The sequence below is a fragment of the Chironomus tepperi genome, unplaced genomic scaffold, assembly GCF_022539635.2.
Source record: "Chironomus tepperi strain 1889 unplaced genomic scaffold, CSIRO-AGI_Ctep_v1 contig_354, whole genome shotgun sequence".
NCBI lineage: Eukaryota > Metazoa > Arthropoda > Insecta > Diptera > Chironomidae > Chironomus > Chironomus tepperi.
In genome coordinates, this window is record NW_027226476.1 from 1,080,997 (window position 1) to 1,104,011 (window position 23,015).

At 31.0% G+C, this 23,015-nt stretch overlaps 1 protein-coding gene across 1 annotated transcript; it reads left to right on the forward strand.

Moving 5' to 3' along the window:
* The first annotated feature begins 310 nt into the window (after positions 1-310).
* On the forward strand, positions 311-22,094 carry Cht7 (chitinase 7). Its single transcript, XM_070645516.1, has 13 exons — positions 311-805; positions 17,089-17,167; positions 17,655-18,136; positions 18,203-18,326; positions 18,395-18,426; positions 18,494-19,128; positions 19,190-19,352; positions 19,416-19,527; positions 19,588-19,815; positions 19,873-19,986; positions 20,048-20,676; positions 20,734-20,935; positions 20,995-22,094. The coding sequence occupies exons 1-13, from the start codon at positions 803-805 to the stop codon at positions 21,204-21,206; spliced, it is 3,015 nt and encodes a 1,004-aa protein (XP_070501617.1). The 5' UTR covers positions 311-802; the 3' UTR covers positions 21,207-22,094.
* Positions 22,095-23,015: the final 921 nt, after the last annotated feature.

Consider the following 23,015-nt stretch of genomic DNA (forward strand, 5'->3'; position numbering starts at 1 on the left):
TAATAATTACGACTAATAAACAGTAACCAACACGACTGGTGGGGTAGCAAAAAGCTTTAAACTTTTAAAACTAAAAGCTTATGTTTTCCTTATAGTGAATATAATAAGCTCATTAATTTTTGATTTGGTATTGTGTACACAGCTATAATATAGTTTGTTAAGTCTACTCACAACAACAAAAATAAAATCTTAGACATTGATAGTAAAATACAGAGAAACATATTATAAAGCTTTTCTCGTTTATTTCATGCTTCAGCCTGTTGAAATCGTTGTCTCAAGAAACAACAATTCAGTCTCTATTTTACCAACGTCGAGACCAGTCAAGAAAATTAAAGCGTCTCTCTCTAAAACACTGTGTGTGTTTTTTTGAATTTGAATTTTTAGTGTTGCGCAAATCTCACTCATAAGTTTTTTTAACTAAAAAGATTTGTTGGGAAATTATTTTTTTCGTAAAAAAATCATAGTGGATTTAGATGTGAAGCAGAAAGCAACTCAAGAAGAAAAAAAAAAGTTTGAGAAAAAAATAAATAAATTTATCAGCGAGAATTAAATTGAGTTCAAGGAAATATATAAAAGGAAAGGAATTGAAATATAAAAAAATAAACTTTGATAAAAATAAAATAAATAAATAAATAAGACAAAAGAGTAGCAGTAACAAATCAATTTCTGACTACTTTCCACTCGGGTGAAATTTTTTTTTTGTTTGTTGATTTAACATTTCAAAAAGAAAGTTGAAGTGCAGTTGCAAATATCAAATAAAAATAAATCACCAATTTGAGGGGATTAAAATTAAGAAGTAAAAATGGTAAGTGTCCATAAAAGGATAGGATTATTATTAGTTTAGATAATGCAACTCCATAATTTGTATTCATGTTCAAAACTAATATTTTGTCCATGGTAGACTGACCATGTAGATTAATAATCTATATAATAGATGGATTGGAAGAAAGTTGCAATAGCATTTGATTGTGCCATTCTAATAATCACAAGATAATTTTCAATTTTGCTACTGCAGATGCAAAGTGAAACTTAATAAAAACTAAAATATCAAGCGCAGCAAGTACAATAAATTAGAGAGTCGTGTCATTAAAATTTAATTACCGCCTCTGTTATTTGAAATTTTTGCCTCTACTTTTTAGATGGTTACCAAAGGCACTTCGGCGACTTGCTGGAATTTCAATGAATATAAAAATGGCAGGATAGCCTTCAGATTTTTTGTTTCGTTGTAGTTATGCAAGAATTTAAATCAAACAATTGTGATTGTGAATATAATTTTTCTATTATTCTCATATGAATGAATGGAACTTAATATTGCTATGATTATAGGTTCTTATTCTATATGATGAAGGGAACGGAATGAGGATATTTGCATAAAAGACTCTACCTTCATTAACGATTCGACGAGTGTCTGCGTATAAAAGATCTTAAACTTCTTCTTAATTTTATTCAACATTATGTCCATCACACTTGTGGTTTTTAAAATGTTTAATTTTCAATATAGTTCGTGTGATGGACGCAGAATGAATAAAATTAAAATATTCAAGTTTTGGTGACATTTTAATCATTCATAATTCATCCAATCATCAGACATAAATACATGAAATATTAAAGAAGAAAAGAAAATCGAAACTTAAACTTTTGTTTTCTCGAAAATGCGATGAAAGACGACCTCTTCGGCGTATATTATTAAATAATATCATGTCACAATGATCATAAGAAAACCGTCTACTGTTGAAGTGAAATTACTTAAACAAATCTCATGCCGCATTCAACGAAGCAAAAGAAGAGGTGAATGAAAGAAGTAAAGAGATTAAGAATATAATTTATTTGCGTAAAGAAGGCAAAGCTTCAATTGCAATCGAAAGCAAAATTTGTAGGGCGGAATCAATTGTTTGTGAATATTCAAAATTGCTTTAATATGAGGAAAAAATTGCAGCATTTATCCTCGGATCATTTTTTTCTTCTTTTCTTTCTCTTCATCTTCTTATTGCAATGCTTTTTTGGGTCAAAAAATTAAATAAGTTTCTTGTGAATGATCTTATCGACTAGCAGAAAAACAAAACAAAACCATCAAGAGCGGATCGTTTTGCACGTTTTGAGTGGATGTAGAACATTCTGGTTAAATAACTTTTAATTTCATTTCATCAGCGAATTCAATAAAAATGAAACTTGTGAAATAATAACTCAAAAATAAAGGCACACGATGGAGTAGTTAAAGGCAAATTCTGGTCGACCTTCATTGTGAGACTATTTAATACTTATATCCGATCAATTTAAAATGTGAACAATAAATTTTTTAACATAAAAGCGACCACATTTTTGTTTGATATTTCATGAACCAGATATTCGAATACTCCGGCAATACCTTGTACAATTTGCACATACATAAGGTATGAAAATTGAGTATGGAATTCTATGCACGTAATGGATTTAGTTCGTCAGTTTTCAGTTGACAAGCAATCGATCACGATCAAGAGAAAGTCAAAATAAAAATTATATTAAGAATAGCATTCGTTAGAAATTTTACTTCCTATTGACGGCTCATTTGCGTAGTCACGTCAGGTTCTATCATGTTGAGCATTTAAATCTTTTTACTTTTTCGAGCGAAATTTCATTTTATACGTTTGTATATGCTTACAAGCGATGATTTTGAAATTTATTTATTTTTTTTTCAATAATTTCTTGTTAAAAAGTTTTCTGCCAGACTAGTGCAAGCAATGGCTTTTTGTTTCACATGAATAAGAGGTTTAAAGTTATCAATGTGTGCGGCTAATTGTAACTTTCTCATGTTGAAACTAAAAACTTGTTAGCAGTCAATATGCAATAGACATATTTTTTTTCTCTTTTCAAAACTTTGGTTTTTGTTAACAAAATTGCTCTCACATTTGAAAATGAGATGTTAAGCATACGTTCGTGAAGAAAAATTTTATGAAATTTCACTTTTAAAGTAGCGAAAAAGAAATGAAGAGGAGAAACCAAATCAGAATACAATAGGGAAAGAAGCATAGCATATTCTCACCAAAAATAGCAAACAAACCTTTTTCATGTATGCAGTCGAATGCATTAATGACTTACTAAGTTACTAAGCAGACATTAATTGTTAGACATGCCAACAGGTTGTGAATATTAAGTTCATGTTATGCGTAATTTATTGCCATTTCACATGATAAATAATACATAAAGCTACCATTTTTATCTATGCTAGTGTCTAACAAATACACTTTATGTTTGTACTCATAAATTCTACATCAATCCTCCTCTACTCGATATTCATGACTATGCACAAAAACAAAAATTATTACTGTCGTACTTTTCAGTTTCACTTTCATTTAATTATTATTTTTAGTGCCTTGTAATCGAGAAACCACATTTGCAATAAAATTAATAACTTTTTACAGGAACTAAAAAAAATCAATTTCTAAGACGCTTAAAAATATTTTAAGAGCTTTCCTTGAAACCGAAATTCAACCGATGGTTGGAATGAAATAATTGCGCACGCAACATATTAATGAATTCGGAATTTTAAATTAAAATCAATTTCAACTTCACCCAACTACCGTTTTTTTTTGCTTTCTGCATTAAAATGTCAATCAAATATTTTCGCAATGTGTAAAAGTTAGTTCAATGACTTCTAACATTCTCTTATGGCAAAAATAAACATACCAACTATGATTTTAGATAGTCAACTTAATGTTCCATGAGTGCACAAAATATCATCAGAAGATTATTTTAATTTGTGAGCATGAAAATGCCAAAATTAACATAGTTAATATTGCGTGGCATGCAATCATCATCATTTGATTCTTATCACTATAAATCATGCCATTTAAAGGTGTACATTATGGAAAGAAATTAGTTGGAACTGCTCAATTTAAGGAACAAAATCTCTTGTTACACATTATTTAATTTAAAGCATCAATAAATCAAGTTGTTCGCACGTTTTATTGAAGAAAAAAATACTTTATTTATGCATGTGTCGAGTCTTTCTTTTAACTTACCTCTTATTTCGGTCTCGCAATTACTTATTGCCCATTCGATCATACATGTGATCTACATTTTTCTTTTTATGTTTCATTTTACTTTTTTTTTATTATGCAATTTACGATTCGTGAAAATAAACAGTAAAGAAGGAAAAATGCTTTTATTTCATTCATGGTTTCAGTATATATTTTTTGGTACATATAAGTTATTGATGCAGATTGTGACTTTTTGCGGTCAATTTAAAAGTCATGAGACATAAATAAATAAAAAGGTAGCCTACATATAGCCTGTATCATTAATTTTCACATACGAAATATTAAAGATTTCAAAATCAATACAACACTAATACGTTGTGTGACTTGCGGACTAAAAAATAAGCTGTTGATGATTAACAACTCGAAATGTCAAAGATAAATGTCTTTATATATTATTGATAGTCAAATTTTAGTTAGTTAATGATATTTAGCTGTAAAAGTGATAATAATAATTTACTCAAATGTTAAGTTACTCTTAATTCAATCAATAGAATGATATATGAGGAAGTTCCGTTGAAAACATTTCCACCTGCGACTATCGTAAAAGCAAAACTAGTCTACTTAGTTTCAATACCAGTATGCAATACACATGTAATCTTTCTATATGATCACAAACGAGCGGCTGAGAGACAAACAAGAATTTTCAAGGATTTCTTCCAACAGCCATCCGTTGTTGTCGTCCATTCATTTCTTACTTGTGTTGTGTTTTTTGTGTGTTCGAATGGAGAGATAAAAAAATCGATTGTTTCAGCTCATTTGCATGCTCTCAAAAACGGCCAATCTATTGATTGCTAAGCCTTGATTTCAGTCTGTATTTTGATGACTATTACTATTTGGTTAGCTAGTGTGTTGGTGTTAGATTTCTGGAAATTTATGGCAATGGACGATATAGAATAAATTTTAGTGGCATTATTTGTAAACAGCTGAGAATATCAGTTATGGCCACTAAAAAGATATCGCTCAGTTTTTGCTAACTGTACATTGAGTCATTAAAATCTATTAAGAGTTTTTTGAACTCAAGTAAAATTGCATTAATAGTCGCTTGAAACTGGTATCATAACTAAATAAAATTGTCTTTTTCATTATGGAACTTATTTTTTTGAGCACTTTTTATGGCAGCAACTGACATTATGCAACAACAAGTTTACTTTAGCAAATAAACTAGCGAGTGCCACCAAAGTCTCGAGTATTTCTCTTCATGCATGGCTTTAATATGCTAAAAACTTACAATTGTGTATACCTCGACCACCAAATGATCTCAGAGCTTTGACTTTAATGCATTTACGTATGTATTTTTTTTATAGGCTCATTGTAAATATTTAGTCACTTAAAGAAGAAAAAATAGTTATATAATTTAAAACTAAGTTAAGCAAAAATGAAAGATTATAGCACACTTCTCATCTAAATGTGGCTATCGAGCACTAAAAACTATGTGCAGCCTGTTTACAGACAGTAAAAAAATGTCAAGTAAATAAAAAATTAAAGCTCATTTGTCACAACGTACAATTTTGCGTTAAATAATTTTCTATGCCATAAAAATTAGTGTTCATGCAACAGCAGCAGCGTATATTGTGTACTAGATCCAAATGCTTAACAACTGCTGTATAATGGAAACAATTGACCATATTTATCTGAGAATTTTAAAAGAGATTTTTATATTTGAAAATAAACAATTTGTGTGTCCTTGTAGTCTATATCCATCAACATCACGCTTCACCATTAAGTCCTATTGTCTTCAAACTATTGTGCTTTATAATGTTGTGATGCGTGAGTCATTTCTATATCTTAATTATTGATCATTCACATTCCCTTGTTGTTATGATGCTTTAACATTTTATTAGCTAGGATCGTAATAAAAGAACCTGTTCTGTCAACATTTTTTGCTAAGAAATATCAGGCAAAATTGCCTTTTTTAAGAAAACAATTTTATAATGCGCAGCATATTTCATGTATGAGATAATTATTTAATATCCCTTTTTAAACATATAAATTAAACATTTCGAGTGATAATTGCTTTTCGATAAGAGTAACTCTTATTTTCATTTTAATTACAATGTAGTCAACATTAACCTTACTCACGAGTTTATTCGATTGCCAATTTAAATTAAACCATGAGTAAAAGTGAAACCTTTTAAGCATTTTTGTTTCCAATTAAATTGAAATGTTATTATCACTTTTCTTTTCATTTAAGACAAAACGGCAGACGGTCATTGGATGACGACGAAATTTCTCACGAAATAAAAAACAAACAGGAGAATGACAAAATTTTTAAAAGTGCTATGATAACAAATAATGCAAACACTCGAATTAATACTGGATTTGAAAAGCAAAAGTGTAAAAAGTTTGACATTTAAAAGATGATACTCGATACTACATAGTATGAATTTCTCATGTGTAAAAATATTCACTTAGCATTTGCTAATGAAGTCCATTGATCATGATGTTTATCGGCCAATAATATCTCTTTTAGTAAAGTTTATAGTTCAATAAAGTCAATGTTTCAAGATATTCAGTTAGACATTTCATTACATGTAAATTGTCTATGTATACAAATTAACTCGGTAATTTTATTCGAAATTTATTTCTTGATACTCTGTTTAAGTCAAAGCAAACATCTCATTAACACATTTTTAACGATTTCTGTTGCCGCATCTCTCTCGTTAACACCTTTCCCAATTCCATTTCATTTTTTGGTAGCCTTAAGTGCGTATTGCTTCATGGTTTTTATTTTCTTTAGAATATTCAAGCTTCCTCGTATATCAAGCTATAAAAAATTATGAGGTATCATTGTTTATGACTATAATATTATATAATTTAAATGCACAACTTCTTCTTCTTCTCAGTTTTGCTACCCAGAGCGTATACTATGCTACAATATAATAAGCATTGAGGAAATCCATAATAAACCGTTGGTTGCGAATATGTAATTGATGCATTGTTCAAATTTTTCTTTATTCTCTAGACAATAACACAGAAATATCTTTATTGCATTTTATATTGAGGTTAGAACTACATTTAGGTTAAGTTTTGACTAGTCGAATACTCAAATTACATCTCTCGTTTGCATTTTATTTCAAAACTTGCCCACAGTGATTTAACAATCCATTGATACTCCCTGTCTGTATGAAAGCATTTTAACACCATAATTAATGTCGTGTTAACGAGGCCTCATCACACCTTCATTGACATGTGCCTCAGAAAAACATAAACAAATTGATGACTTGTTGAAAATGCTAATCCACTTACGTCAACGATTTTTCGGGAGATGAGCATAAAGATGAAAATCATTAAAAAGCTTGTAATATAAGTTTTACATAAGTCCACGCGACTCTCATTTATCCTAATGTTTTGCATATAACACTTAATTGCTGACAGTTTTTGCGTGTTAGATTTACGTTTTGATGCGTTAAAATTGTTAATCAACTCTCGTATGTCCTTTCACTAAACAGTGTTATTCTATTTCGCACAGTAGGTATAAATACAATTAAAAGTAGAAATCTGAGCTATTTGTCACACCAAGAGTTTGTAATTCAAATAGAAACTTGACAATTTAATATATTTATAGCCACACGGAGTTCATGCAAGGCAAGGTTAGTGAACATTAGCACTAACAATTGTCTTGCAAAAAATGAACACAATTTGAATGAATAAAAAAGACTCAAACTGAGAAAAAGCTAAATTGTGTTGAGGTGAGAAACTCAAACTGAACTAGTTTGGGGAGAGGCAAAAGTCTTTACAATAAAATTAGTAAATGTGTGAAATGAACTATTTTAAAGTTGGAATAGATTAACAATTAATCCTGCATAAAGGTTGCATTGTGTCGTAATTACTATGAAGATGATGTATTATTATGAGAAATAATTAAAATTAAATCAGTTAACATCAACGAGCTTTATTGTGAATATTTTCCACGGTCCGCGTTAATGAATTAGTATTATATTAAAATACGAGAGAATATCTTCATTGTCATGATAATCCTTTTATTACGCTCAAGTTCCTTCAACCCATTCATTGCAAGTCGAGGTATTTCGAAGAAGAAATTGAACACTTTTCGATTACTAATGAGACTAGCTTACTTGATGCTAATAATATTGACATTTTTATGATCGAGACAATAAACTCTATGATTTCTCAATAATACCGGATTCCTTTCAAATCGTCTAGTGTGCTGCCTTCTTCTATTAACAATTCGAGAAGGCTGGTATGCACAATTTACATAATTTATTAAACATAACATTAATTAGATAGGTTTATGTTAGTGTCTGTTTATACTACTTCCAATTTTTCTTCCTTTGTTTTCTTCTTGCTGTTTGCATGTTACACTCCTTGCGGAATTATTTGGCTCGCGTGTGACGCGTGTTAATTCATAGGGAAACAAACAAAGTATAAGATTAATATGCGGACGTAAAACATGCGGATTTTGAGATAATTTTTGAATAGTATCCGATTTGTTATTCCTTTCTTTTCATAACAATTATAGACCAATGATCATTTATAATTTTGGAAGAGATGAAGGATGATTTAAAACCTATCATTATTTAATTAATCATTAACGGCCTAATATGGAAATACACTATTGTCTACTATGATAATGTCATTAACTTTTAACAAATTTATTGATGTGAAATTTAAGTTTTTGCATATTTTATTAAAGCATCGTTAAATTTAATGACATGCAGTTCCGATCAAGAAAAAGCTCTCTTTTTCAATTTGCGAATGAAATGCACGATTTACGATAAGTTCAAGTTCAATATGCTAATAAATTTTTGTTTAATGAGAGGAAGAAGTAAGCAAGACAGAAAGAAACAAAGATTTCACTTCTGTTGTTTAATGTTGCACTTTAATTTGAGATCTATAGAAAAGTATTGAAATTTCTACTTTTTTTTAACTCACTTGATATCATGAAAGTTTTTTGTCTTCGTTTTCCTATCATTTCTCATATTATTTGCGGTTTAAAACAAAGATAGTTAATCAAGAGATAAATATACGAGAAGCTGCACATTTCGTCTGTATTTATGTGAAATATAATAATATTATTGCCAACGAGTTGTTAATCATTGTTGTGTCTCTTAAAGGAAGCACAAAAGTCAGCTGGTCTATGGCAAAAATAAAAAAAATTTAATCGCGGAATCTCTTTTTTCTTTCTTTTGAAATTTAAATTTTTTATGTCATAAAAACTTTATTTTTTGTCTTCTTTTGTATGTGAAATATAATCATCATTTGGTGCTGCGCTTTCATTAGATGATACTGTCTGTGAGAGTGAAAGTGCCATTGATGCTTTTGCGTTTTGTCACATGAGAAAAAAAGAAATGTATTCAAAATTCAGTCAGTCAATTTTTCATCTTTCTTTCTCTTGACTTTATCAACGGTGGTGCCATATAAAACATTTAAAAATTTATCAAACATTTCAACGAAACAAATTTGTTTTGGGATATAAATTATAATTGAATAATATGAAATGGGAAGTGATAGAAATGTGAGTGATTTAACGAGCGTTTACAAATTTGTTAATGACAGTTTCATTATACCTCACATCATGATTATTTCTTCTTATCCTGCCGTTCACTTTCGAAACGACATTTATGGATCGAGGTAATTTAAAATAGATCAATAAATCACAAGGACATTAAGGTTAAGCTTTTATGGATTTATTAAATTAATTATTAACTACTGCATCCAAATATTGTAAAAACATATTTTTCATTAATTTTGCATTTAATTGTCTAAAATTGACAGATGTCATAAAAATACTATTAGCTATATTTCGTCTAAATATCATTTCATTAGCTTTTAGTCATGTAAAAGGTTCATCCGCATTTTGAGCAACATTATTAAGATTGTTGTCAACTCTTTTACGAGATCCGACTACAAAGTTATTCGTATAATCCTCATCTGTCATGTATGCCAATTTTTTGATGGCAGTGCGTGCTCTTTCAGATACAAATTTATCCACATGAGCCCATACTGCGACGAATTTCATCAAATTATTCAAGTCTTTGTTAACTCTTTCTGATTTCTCTAAACTTGATTCGTTTTCTAACCTTTCAAGAAACGATGGCTTTCTGTTCATAACAGGCACATTTGGCATCCTAAAATTATTATTCATCATACCGAATCGAGGGGCTGGTGTCAAGGAAAAACTATTGAATGGATTATAAAAACCATCGTCCGCAGCACGACGTGATTTCAATTGATTCGGTTTGTCATTGTACATTTCTAGCTCATTTTTAAAAAATATGTCTTCATCAGAGTCATCTTTATAGTATTCTTGGTCAATGTCAAGTTGTTTTTTTGAGAAGTTCACTTGACTGCATGACTGCTTGTTTTTACAACTCGTCTTTTGATCATCATTGTTTACAACTACCTTTACATTAAAGGGAAACTTGTGCTGAAGTTTCTTATGTGTGCTTGTGTAAATAGGTTGATCGGTATATGCTTCTTGAATCTCAAATGCTAATTTGTCAATCAAACGCTCATCAACATTTTCCACGCTGCTATGACTTGAATGATATTGATCCATTAACTTGCTTTCTATTGCATGCATATCGTCAATATTGTCAGTTGTAGTTAATGTACTGTAAGATGATACATCACTGGTGGTGCTGTAAGACGATGACGTAGTTTGGTGATAGCTCTTAGTACTTGTTTCAATGTTTCTAAAGCTTTGAAAGTCGGGAATGAAAGTTGATTGATCGGTTGTTTCAGAAACCGTTGTGGAAGTTGTCGGCATTACATTAATTTCTACATAATTATTAGAATCTTCTATTGCATTATTCATAATTGTATCTTGACTATCAAAGTCAGACCTTTCTCTCATCCTCCGTGTATATTCCTTTCCAATGATAGGCACTTCAATTTCAATCATTTCAGCTTTTTGCACGTCCACTGAATTGTCATCAGAATTATCTTGTTGCATAAACAACAAATTATTGATAGGTGGAAGTGGCGGTAATAATGTAACTCGTTTAATACCCAACGAAAGTTCATCTTTCTTAAGAGACTCGTGTGGCAATAGCTTGTTAAGAATTGAGGAAGTGGTCTTCGATGTCGTTGGCAAGAGATTAATTTTAATCTCTGGCATGTCGATCGTCTTTTGCTGTTTTAAATCGGATTTCTGTTGTTGTTCCATTACTTTGCCACTTTCATTATTATTGTTATGATTATTGACATCGACAGTAAATGACTTGGCTGTATAAACCTAAAATCATACGAGAAATTACATTAAAATTTCCACTTGCGGATTAAACAGCTTTATCATTGTAATTAAATCTTTAATAATTATTAGTTAAAGAAATAAAAAGTTTTAAATGAAAAAGTACACTGAACCATTGTAAAAAATGTGATTAAAATGATCAAAATCATTAATGTGTAGTACAAAATGTGGCACACAATTATTCGCTTCTTTACGTATCTCATAGATCTGATTGAATAAATCACTTTCATTTTCTTTAAACTATTTTTAATTTATTTTCAATAGACTTTGAAATTAAAATTGAATTTTATATTCATTAAAGTATACGCTTGTAATACAACACTAACCGTCAAGTATAAAACTAAAATGCCAAGCCCAAACTTCATTCTTCTTGCGCTTTACTGAATTTGTGAATATAAACTGACAACCAGAAAATGAAACTGAAAGCATAAGTATTTAGAATGGATTGTAGAGAACATGCTGATAGGAGCATTTCTTGTATTAAAACATTCTCTGCTTGCATATTCCGGCATAATGTTTTTTCGCGAATTTACTGTTTACCTTGTTGTTTAAATTTACTTAATAATAAGGAAGAGAATTCTTGCTCTACACACATGATGACCGTGCATAAAATTAATGACGTAAAGCTGAGAATGTTAATTTCCATTTTCGTACTTTTTTGTCTTATAAAATATACACAAAAAATATTGAATGCGTTGATAGACACCGTCCATTTATAAATGTCTTAATTCGTTTTATACAATTTTTCATTCATTCATAATTGTTTTATGTAACAAACTTGAATTTTACTTTCAAAATGTATTATTTCAATTAATGCCGATCATGAATTTAAGTGCAGTTGCTAAACTTCTGAAACTTGTTCAATCTTGTTCAACGACTATTTACAATTTTATAAAAGCTTTAACTGCTGTTTATGCATAATCATTTAAATTAACATCTTCGCACTTGTCATTGCTAATTAAAACAACAAAAATCCTTAATTCTTTCCAAACTGAAATGAAAAATTGCAAAATAATAATAAGCATGGCCAGCCAAAAATTAATGGCTTTTGACAAATATTTCTCATGAGTCCATATTTCCGTATTTGCTTTATTTGGCATTCAATTGTGCTGTTGCTTATGCTCAATATTTGTAATAAAATACACAGAAAAATTCTTAAGATAATTGTGGCAATAAACCACACATCGTGACCTACTCAGAGTTCTTTTGAATAAATTAAAACTCATGACTTGATAGAATTACCTAATAATGACTACTTATTTGCATATAGCCAGTTGATTGCGAATGTTTTGTCGCAGGCCTATCTAATCAAAATGTATAATATGAAAATATTTTACGCAATTATTTTTTGTGTAACATATGAGTTCCAATAAATCATTAATAAATGGTAATGCTACTTATGTGGCTCATCGATTAAATAAGCTAATGCTGCGTGTCGACGTGATTCATTGCTAAAGGTAATTTGTTCCATTGGCATAATAAGAGATTGCTAATTTAAATAAGATCTTGTCTTGGTTTATTTTTATAACTTTATAAATCACTTGAGAGTCGAGTCGAGTGCCGCTTTTAGTAGCACAAGAGTAAACAAAAGAAACATTAAAGAAGGGAAGTCGATTAAAATAATCGCAAGATTATCTAATGTGCCACAAGAATTGAATAGCTTTATGGTGTCTTTAGGGCATTACGCAATTTGAATGCAACTTCCAGCTTATTATTTCATTCTTGACAAGAGATTTGTACACGCGACAAAATGCAGCCAAGCATCATCTGAGCATGTTTATATAAATTGAGAATTTAATTTGAAAGCTATTATGCTACTTACGGAAGTTACATATGCGAAAAAAAGAAAGAATTTTTTATTTATTTGCAAGTGCAGCAACAACATTTTATGCTGCAATGCAGTAAGCATTACGAAATTCAATTGCAGATGCAAGAAGAAAGCTTTTTATATAAAAAATGTCAATAGTGCACAAACAAAAAGACCGCAACAGCATGATTCATTCCTACATAATTTACTTTCAACTTATTTTGCTGCTGCTTCCTACTTTTATATTTTCATACCTTAACTAATGTAGTTCGTAAACTTTTTTTGACGAATTAATAGCAATAATTTAATTGTAATAACCTTCTGGACAGACAATTATCTTACGACTTTCACATAAATCGCTTTCGTTGATCGTAATTTTGTTTTTCGACTTTTTGGTCATCTTATATGTCAGTTGAGTCATAATGACTTAATATTTGCACAATTTTGTTCATATTTACTTTTTCATTTGGATAAAAATTTCTTACTTTCGTTGACGCAAATTACCCATGTAATGGCTATACTGATTTATTTAAACTGGTGTGCCTCATTATGAAATCTACGCTAGGATTTCGATATGCTTCTATAAATGGCTTTACCTTTTGGAATTTCAACAGCAATGAAGGATATAATTTTAAGTTTTTTGTCCCAAAGAATTCGGCATATTAAACAGCAATGAAGGATACAGCCGTACTTAAATAAAATGAGTCATATGCGGAATAATGTCGTTGCTTGGCAACACTTTGTTACAAGGGACAAAGAATGGTATTTTGGCATTTCAATCTAATCCATTGAAACTAGTTCCTTCCCGTTAAATCAAGCCATATATTAACCCGATGGCAGCTCAATATTCTCGAACCTTTTCATTAGCAAAAAATACTAAACTAGAATTTGAAATTGTAGTCGAAGTTGTGAACTTGATGAATGTCCGTGAACTAAAACTCTTTCCGTTCAGCAGTAGTAGAAACAAGAAATCTAAATTTGAATGTTGTGTATTTAATAATTGAAAAATGATTTGAACATGAATCAATGTTTTTCAAGTTCAACTTCATTATCAAGTATGTAGCTGGTAGCTATCAATAAATAACATTTAGAGGGTCTCAAATTTATGACAGACAAAACATGTTAGCGATATTTTCATGGTCAGGTCTCTTTTCAATTCTTTACTAGACACAAATGAAGAAGAGTATTCCTTCCATTCATAAATCTTTAGATGCATAAATTATGAGCACCCGTGGAATGTGAAGTAATTTACATTAATTACGATCATTGCAAAATCTCTCTTTTAATATTATTATGGAATACAATAGCTTTTGCAATCACTTGTACTTTCGTTATCTTGTATGGGTCATTAAACCTTTTACAAATTACTTTGCCTGCATTATTTGTGGCGGCAAAAATATCAAAAGGTAGAAGCATGCAGCATACATGAACATTTAAGTTGCTTCTTCATCGAGTAGCATACCATTTTTTTTGTGAATTGTAAGGAAGCAATAAAGTAAATTTACTTTCAATTTACGCACTTAATCACTTGGGTGAAATGCTTTTAAAAAACTCCATCGATCCATGGCAAATCGTTAATTGATTATATTGTACTTTGTGAGCTTTCTACAAGGGACATTAGAGAATGGAACATGGATGAGAAATTAATATACAACACCATGTCTTTTCCTTTTTTGTTTGATTTCATTATGGACATACATTAACTTCAATTTCCTCATGCAGACCCGACTTCCACCTCACGATACTGATCTCATACGATACAAGTCATTAACTGTGTGACAAAATATTGTGGCTTTATATGACCTTTCACGATACCGACAATATTCTCATCTTTCTTCGAAAGTCAGTACTTCATCCAATAATGGCAATTGATGTACTATAAGTTAACTTTATTTTCAATAATGTCAGAGAAAATGTCCCAGGCTTTAAGATCCATAAATTAAATTAAATGACTTTTAAATTCAAAGTAAATTGTCGAATGATTTTTGAATACTTATGAAGTCAGTGTGAACTTGATGTGTTTATAATATGCTTGCATGTAGCACACATTTTTGTGGTAATTCATTCGAAAACAAATAATGCTGCCAAGAATAACAAGTTTTTTAGCACTGTTTTCATATCCTGGTAATTCATTGATCTATTTTCCGTTAATTATGTACAACATGTTACGCTCTAGCTTTCTTTATTTCTTTAATGCTCTGAAAAGCTTTCGATTAATTCTGCGTGTTCTTCTTAATATCGAAAGATTGAAAGTTTATTCATTATTCCATGCAAGCTTGATTTGGAAGAAGCTTAAAATGATCTCGATTTTCCTCACTTTCCGTAATGAAGATAATTGTTTCGCAAGAAGTAATCATTTCCTCATGATTTCATAACTGTATTCAACAAAGTCATCTCCTTCCTTTAAACTTAATGTTTATAATTATGATATAAAACACAAAAAGTATGACAATAAGCATGTTGCATAGCCAGCAAGTAAATTATAGTGAAGAGTATGGCGAATGTAGAATTATCGTAAGTTCCGAAGGTTATATTGGATAGATGATTCAGTAATTTCACAGCTATCAAGTACAATGTCAATAATAAAACACATTATGCTTTGTATAATCAATAATTGTTGATAATTCAAACTGCATTTACAGAAAGTATGGATTATTAGCGATTAATTGCAACCATGGCATTCATTAAATTCCATGCATTGTTTTGAATCCAATTCCTATCATTTCCTCGACTCTGATTTTTATAATAATTCATTATTAATTTGCTGCAAAACGATGTTAATTACAGTACAGTGGAATGTATACATAACAGTAAATTTCTTGGTAATTCTGGCTAAATGCTTGTCAAGTTGCATAATCTCTTCATATCTTCATTTCTGTGTCCGTTTAAGTTTTCAATGTCGCCGTGTCAGCTTTTTGCATATTCACAAACTGATAAAAAATTCGAGTTTAATTTTAGACATGCTAGTCATCTTGCCTTGTGTAAACAATTTCCTTCTTCTTCGTGCATTAAAAATCAATTTTTTATGTGCGGTAATGCAATAAGAAGAAATGAATAAAAGAAATTATTAAATTCAATGTAAAAGCAGTTGCTTTACATAATGTCTCATTATGGCAGTGCTCATTGTTGCCGCAATTCTATTTTTCTCACTTTATGAATTACCCAAAAAAAAGTTCATTGATCAGCAGCACATTGTGTGGTAACAAAAACATTTTATTGATCAATGAAGAGTTCAAAACAATTCACACTTTGTGGCGCATCGACGGCGTCTGCCCGTCTCAATTGTAATTAATTCATTAATGAAAATGAATGTACAATTAAAATTCATTATTTAATCTTTTTTTCATGAATCATCAATAGCAATGCTATAGCACAGTAAATAATCAATGTGTTTATCCCCTTAAATTGCATGACATAAATGTAGGTTAAATTAAGAACGACACGAAAACACGTTTTCCATCATCAACAGCATCATTATGATTATTGCACATTACCTAAAATGAGATGCATTCACGTGAATTAAGGTTTTGAAATGGCATTAAATGTTATCATCAATTGATACATGACAGAATGGATGGAAATGAAAATTCATTATTTCGATTCACGTTTCTCGACTAATTTTTCGTGATCATGTCTTGCTTGCAACATACAAGCATAAATCTTTAGAGTGTCGTTACTTTATTGCTGTTCGAAAATCCCCGAGAGGTAAACTGCGGCAAATCTAGTTTTTTGGCGTCACAGAACTGAAATTTAATGGTAATTGCAAAACAATCCAGGCTAGAATAATTGAGATACCCGAGAATCTATCCCTCAGTCACAACATATGTTGCATTGCTCGGAATTATTACTTTGTGATGAGAATGATGAAGCAAAACAAATGTTATTGCAGCAACTAACTTTGACATAAATATTAATAAACATTGAACATCCTTTCAATCGCATTGAAAAATTCATCGCCTGTTATTGCCGGTGATCATTCTCGAGTTGTATTAAAAAAATTAAAAATTCAATCTGTTATTTTATCACATGTCTTTTTTGTTGTTTATTTTCAGCTACCACGACTGATTCGATTAGCGTTTTTAGCCTGTATACTATTGCTCATATTCTCACATTTAACAGACAGTGCCCAAGGTAAGCAAGCAAGCAGTCACTTTAAGTAACTGCTACGCAAACAAGACACTGAGAAAAAAAAGTTTTTTGCATGAAGTCAACATCCATAATATGTGTATGTGGTTCAATGAATGCTATTAATTATAATGTAATGCTTCTATTGTAATGAAATTTTGAAAAATTATATTTATATCATGCATTATGCTGCTTAAAACTTGAGAAATTCCCTTTTTTCTTCACATTGCATTACAATTGAGACTTTATATATCTCTTGAGGCTTAAAAGCCAATTAATTTTTTTTTATGAGAGCGCGAAAACGATCTTAATTTTTTCAATATGCTGCTATAAACAATTCACATGCATTCGAATGGCATTGAGTAACAATCAGACTTTTATGACTCATTGTTATACTTCTGTTCTCTACATAATATTATTTGATCTATTTTCAACAAGTACACATAGACATTCAGCTAATTTGCATTATTCTTTGTATCTAATACAATTATAGAAAAAAGGAGAATACGAAGGCCAACTACCTTAGCTAATAAAAATACAGAAAAATCTTCATCACTTAAAAATGTCACTAGATCGGCAAGTACGTCAGTTAAAAAAGAAGCTCAAGATAGAAGTGATTTGGCACCTGCACCATCAACAAACAGGTTTAAAGTAAGAGCTAGAAAGCCATCAACAGCTCTTGCAGCTTCCGCTTCTTCCGATAATTCAGTATCAACATCAAAGGATAGCGCAAAAGATAAGGATGGATACAAAATCGTCTGTTACTACACAAATTGGTCACAATATCGTGTAAAAATCGGTAAATTCTTACCAGAAGACATCCCAGCTGATCTTTGTACCCACATCATTTTCGCTTTCGGTTGGTTGAAGAAAGGAAAATTGAGTTCATTTGAAAGCAATGACGAAACTAAAGATGGAAAAGTTGGATTATATTCAAGAATTGTCGGACTTAAGAAGGCTAATCCAAGTCTCAAGGTAAAATTCCATTGTAATTAAGTTTAATAGCTTCCAGTCTAATTTCTTCCTTAATTTGAAAATTAGATTCTCTTGGCTATTGGAGGATGGTCATTCGGTACACAAAAATTCAAGGAAATGTCAAAATCTAGATTTGCTCGTCAAACCTTCATTTACTCAGCAATTCCATACTTGAGACAACGTGGATTTGGTAAATATTTTACAACTTCTCATCAGTTCCATTACATGCATAATAAAATGTTTATTTAATCCCTATAGATGGTCTTGATTTGGATTGGGAATATCCAGCTGTAAGTTAATTGTACCTATAAAAATATCTTTACTGTTAATTAATATCCTCATTAAAATTCCATTCAGGGTTCGGATGACAAGAAGAATTTTGTTCTCTTATTGAAAGAATTGAGAGAAGCTTTCGAAGCAGAATCACAAGAAGTTCGTCAAACTCGTCTCTTATTGACAGCAGCTGTTCCAGTCGGACCAGATAATATTCGTGGTGGATATGACGTACCAGCTGTTGCTAGTTATCTTGATTTCATCAATGTTATGGCATATGATTTCCACGGTAAATGGGAACGTGAAACTGGACATAATGCACCACTTTATGCACCATCAACTGACTCAGAATGGCGTAAACAACTTTCAGTCGATCATGCTGCAGGCTTATGGGTTAAATTAGGTGCACCTAAAGAGAAATTAGTTATTGGTATGCCAACATATGGTCGATCATTTACATTAGCAGATACTGATAAACATGGACCAAATTCACCTGCCAGCGGTGGAGGACGTGAAGGAGTTTACACAAAAGAAAGTGGTTTTCTTGCATATTACGAAATCTGTGAGATGCTTAATAATGGCGCTGTTTATGTTTGGGATGAAGAAATGAAAGTTCCTTACATGGTTGATGGAGATCAATGGGTCGGATTTGACGATGAGAGAGCAATAAGAAATAAAATGAAGTGGATTAAATCTAGCGGATATGGTGGCGCTATGGTGTAAGTGAAATTTGATTAATTTGCTACAGACTGTGCTTTAAATTATTAATTTCAATGATAGATGGACAGTTGACATGGATGACTTCTCAGGAACTGTTTGCGGTAATAATGTTAAATATCCATTAATTGGAGCTATGCGTGAGGAACTTAGAGGAGTATCTCGTGGAAAGGATGCTAAGGATATTGACTGGGAGACAGTTGCTGCTTCATTCGATGATTTACCAGTAAATATATTTAACAACATTTTTGACTTAAGTTGCATCTAATCATATCTAATTTTTCTATAGGAAAAACCAGAACCAATCAAGATTGACGTTGCTGAATTACTTGCTAAAGTACAGAAACCAGAAAAGAAGACCAAGAAAGTTAAGGCAGGATCAGCTAAAGCAGATAAGAAGAGTAAGCATTCATAATATTTAATGCTAAGCATATCCTATAAAAATTGTTTCCATAATTTAGAACGTCCAGCACAAATCTTCTGTTACTATACAAGTTGGTCAATGAAACGACCAGGTGCCGGTAAATTTGAACCTAAAGATGTCGATCCAAGCTTGTGTACACATTTAGTCTACGCATTCGCAACATTGAAAGACCACAAGTTGAGTGAAGCAAACGACAACGACCCTGACATGTACGATCAAATTTTAGCACTACGTGAAAAGAATCCTGACATGCAAGTTTTATTAGGTTTGTTAATTAATAATTAATTTGTTATACGATACCTAATGAAATATTTTTATTCAGCTATTGGAGGTTGGGCTTTTGGATCTACACCTTTCAAAGAATTAACATCGAATGTCTATCGTATGAATCAATTCGTATATGAAGCTATTGAGTTCTTAAGAGAATACACATTCAGTAAGTGTTAAGGAATGTTTATTTGATCAAATATATTAATCCACAAATTCTTAATTTATAGATGGATTGGACATTAACTGGGAATATCCAAGAGGAGTTGAAGACCGTAAAGCATATTTGAATCTCGTCCGTGAATTGCGTGTTGCTTTTGAAGGAGAAGCTAAATCATCAGGCCAACCAAGACTTTTACTTACAGCTGCCGTACCTCCATCATTTGAAGCTATTGCAGCTGGTTATGATGTGCCAGAAATTTCAAAATATCTCGATTTTATCAATGTCATGACTTATGATTTCCATGGACAATGGGAAAGACAAGTTGGCCATAATTCACCACTCTTCCCACTTGAATCAGCATCAGGACATCAAAAGAAATTGACTGTTGATTATAGTGCACGCGAATGGATCAAACAAGGAGCACCAAAAGAGAAATTGATTATTGGAATGCCAACTTATGGACGTTCATTCACTTTGATTAATGATACACAATTTGATATTGGAGCACCAGCAAGTGGAGGTGGAGCTGCTGGAAAATTCACAAATGAAGCTGGTTTCCTTGCTTACTACGAAGTTTGCTCATTCCTTGCACAAACAAATACAACATTGGTATGGGATTCAGAACAACAAGTTCCATTTGCATATCGTGATGACCAATGGGTTGGATTTGATGATGAGCGATCATTAAAGACCAAGGTAAGCAATCAAATAATATTTTAAATGTTAAATAGATATTAATGAATAAATTTTCAGATGGATTGGCTTAAAGAGAATGGATATGGTGGTGTTATGGTTTATGCCATTGATATGGACGATTTCGGCGGTAGATGTGGAGCTGGAAAATATCCATTATTAAACACACTTAAAACTGAACTTGAAAGTTACAAAGTTGATCTAGAATATGATGGCCCTTATGAGTCATACAATCCAAATGGCAAATATACAACCAAAGATCGTAAGTAACACTTACTTCCAAACCTTAATAAATGTCTAACAAATAATGTTTATCAACAGCAAATGAAGTCACATGTGGAGAACAAGACGGTCACATAAGTTATCATCCTGATAAACTTGACTGCACACACTATTACATGTGTGAAGGTGAACGTAAGCATCACATGCCGTGTCCCGTAAATTTAGTCTTCAATCCAAATGAAAATGTATGTGATTGGCCTGAAAATGTTGAAAGTTGCTCGCAACACACAAAGGCTCCTCCAACTGATTAAGTTTAAAAAGAGATCAAATTTTATTCCTGCACATGATTGAGGAATAAATTTATCTTAATTATTTTGAAAAAAGTGATTACTTCATTCTAATGTACTAATTACATTAATATTATTAATGATAATATTTCTTTGTAAATATTCAAAATTCTTCAAAAGAACTAAACTTTCGCCGTCAGTCTCAGCTTTCTTCCTTCCATTTTAAAATACGTAAAATTATAATTTATATTCCCTTTCTGTTTCATCCATTTTGTCGGTCAAATTATTTTGGAAATTTTTCAGTGAATTTTCAATTAAGCAGTTTCATCAAAAGCATCAAAATTTAGAAGGAATGATAATGTGCTATGGAAATTTGAATGATATGCGCATTATGTGAAAATATATGAAAAAGCTTACGCGCATCATATGTGAAAATGCGCAATATTTCGAGTGTTTTATCAATGTGTGCGTATTTTGTCCAAGTTGTTTCACATAATTCGCGTATAATGTACAAGAAAAATTCAAAAAGCTTAAAATTTTGAAGCTTTTATAAATCAATACAGTTATAATTCAATGAACAATTTCTAAAAGATTCTTAGTCCAAATTGATTAACTGCCATCTTTTTTTAAAAAAGAAAAAAACGAGTTAGAAATTAAAAAATACTGCCCCTAAGACAATACTCACAAGACAAGTAAATGCTTAAAGTCTGTGGTTAAGATAAAAAAGCAAAACAAATTTGAAATCTACATATTTTAATTTTAATAATTTATAAGTGAAAAGAGAAAACTTTTTATTTTCAAAAAAATTCTACAAATGTAACTTTATGATGTTAAGATTTCCATGAACATTGTACTGTTAAGAAAATTTATTAAAGGAAATGAGAACAAATAAAGAGAAATTCCATTAAAAAATTCTTTAAATATTTAATTCGCTTATGATTCATTAAAAAAAGCTTTCAATGTCACGTGCAAACTTAATTTTGAATACATTGTCCATAAAGTATACAAAAAGAAGGAAAACATGCTGACCACCGCTAAAAATGAACAAGAAATATAAGACGATACGCGGAAGATAATCAGCAGTAAGCAGTTAGTAGTTCAACCAGACAGTATGTCAGTCAAAGTATTTTTCGTATTATTAGTCGTAATTTTCCAGCTCAGCAATGTCCTGTCAGGACCAGCTGTTAAAAGCAATTATATAGAACAAGAAAATTCTTGTCGAGAAGTTTGTGGACTTTGTGATTGTGATGGATTTTATTGTGAAGATGAGTGCATTTGTGAATGTAGCATCAAGGATGAAGATAGTAAGTTTATCCAAAATTTGATGTTAATGTCAGTAAATAATAAAAATTAATTAAAAAGCAGATTTGCAATGTATTGCTGATATGAAGACGGAATGTGATAAGAACGGTTTGGAATATGAATTGTTGATGCAGGAAGCAACAAAGGAGAGATTTTTGAGACAAATTCGACCAAATATGATGCCATTCGAGAAGCTAAGCAAGAACTTAGTTATCATTAAAAAGAAGCGAGAAGATTCGACTGTTAAATCGGTTGCACCAGCAGAAGAACCGGCGCACGCAGAAGATCCACACGTTGCTGCACCACACTTGCCAAACATAAATACCCCAATGTTGCCAGAATTTCCACATCTTGAATTGCCACAATTTAATTTTGATAATCTTAGACTTAACATGGAAACACCTGACTTTAGTAATTTAAACTTGCCAAATATCGATTTTAGTCAATTAGGAGCTCCTGCCCCGGCATTCCAGTTCCCGGAAGAATTTGCACCAAAATTATTAATGAATTTACGAACCACTCCAAAACCAA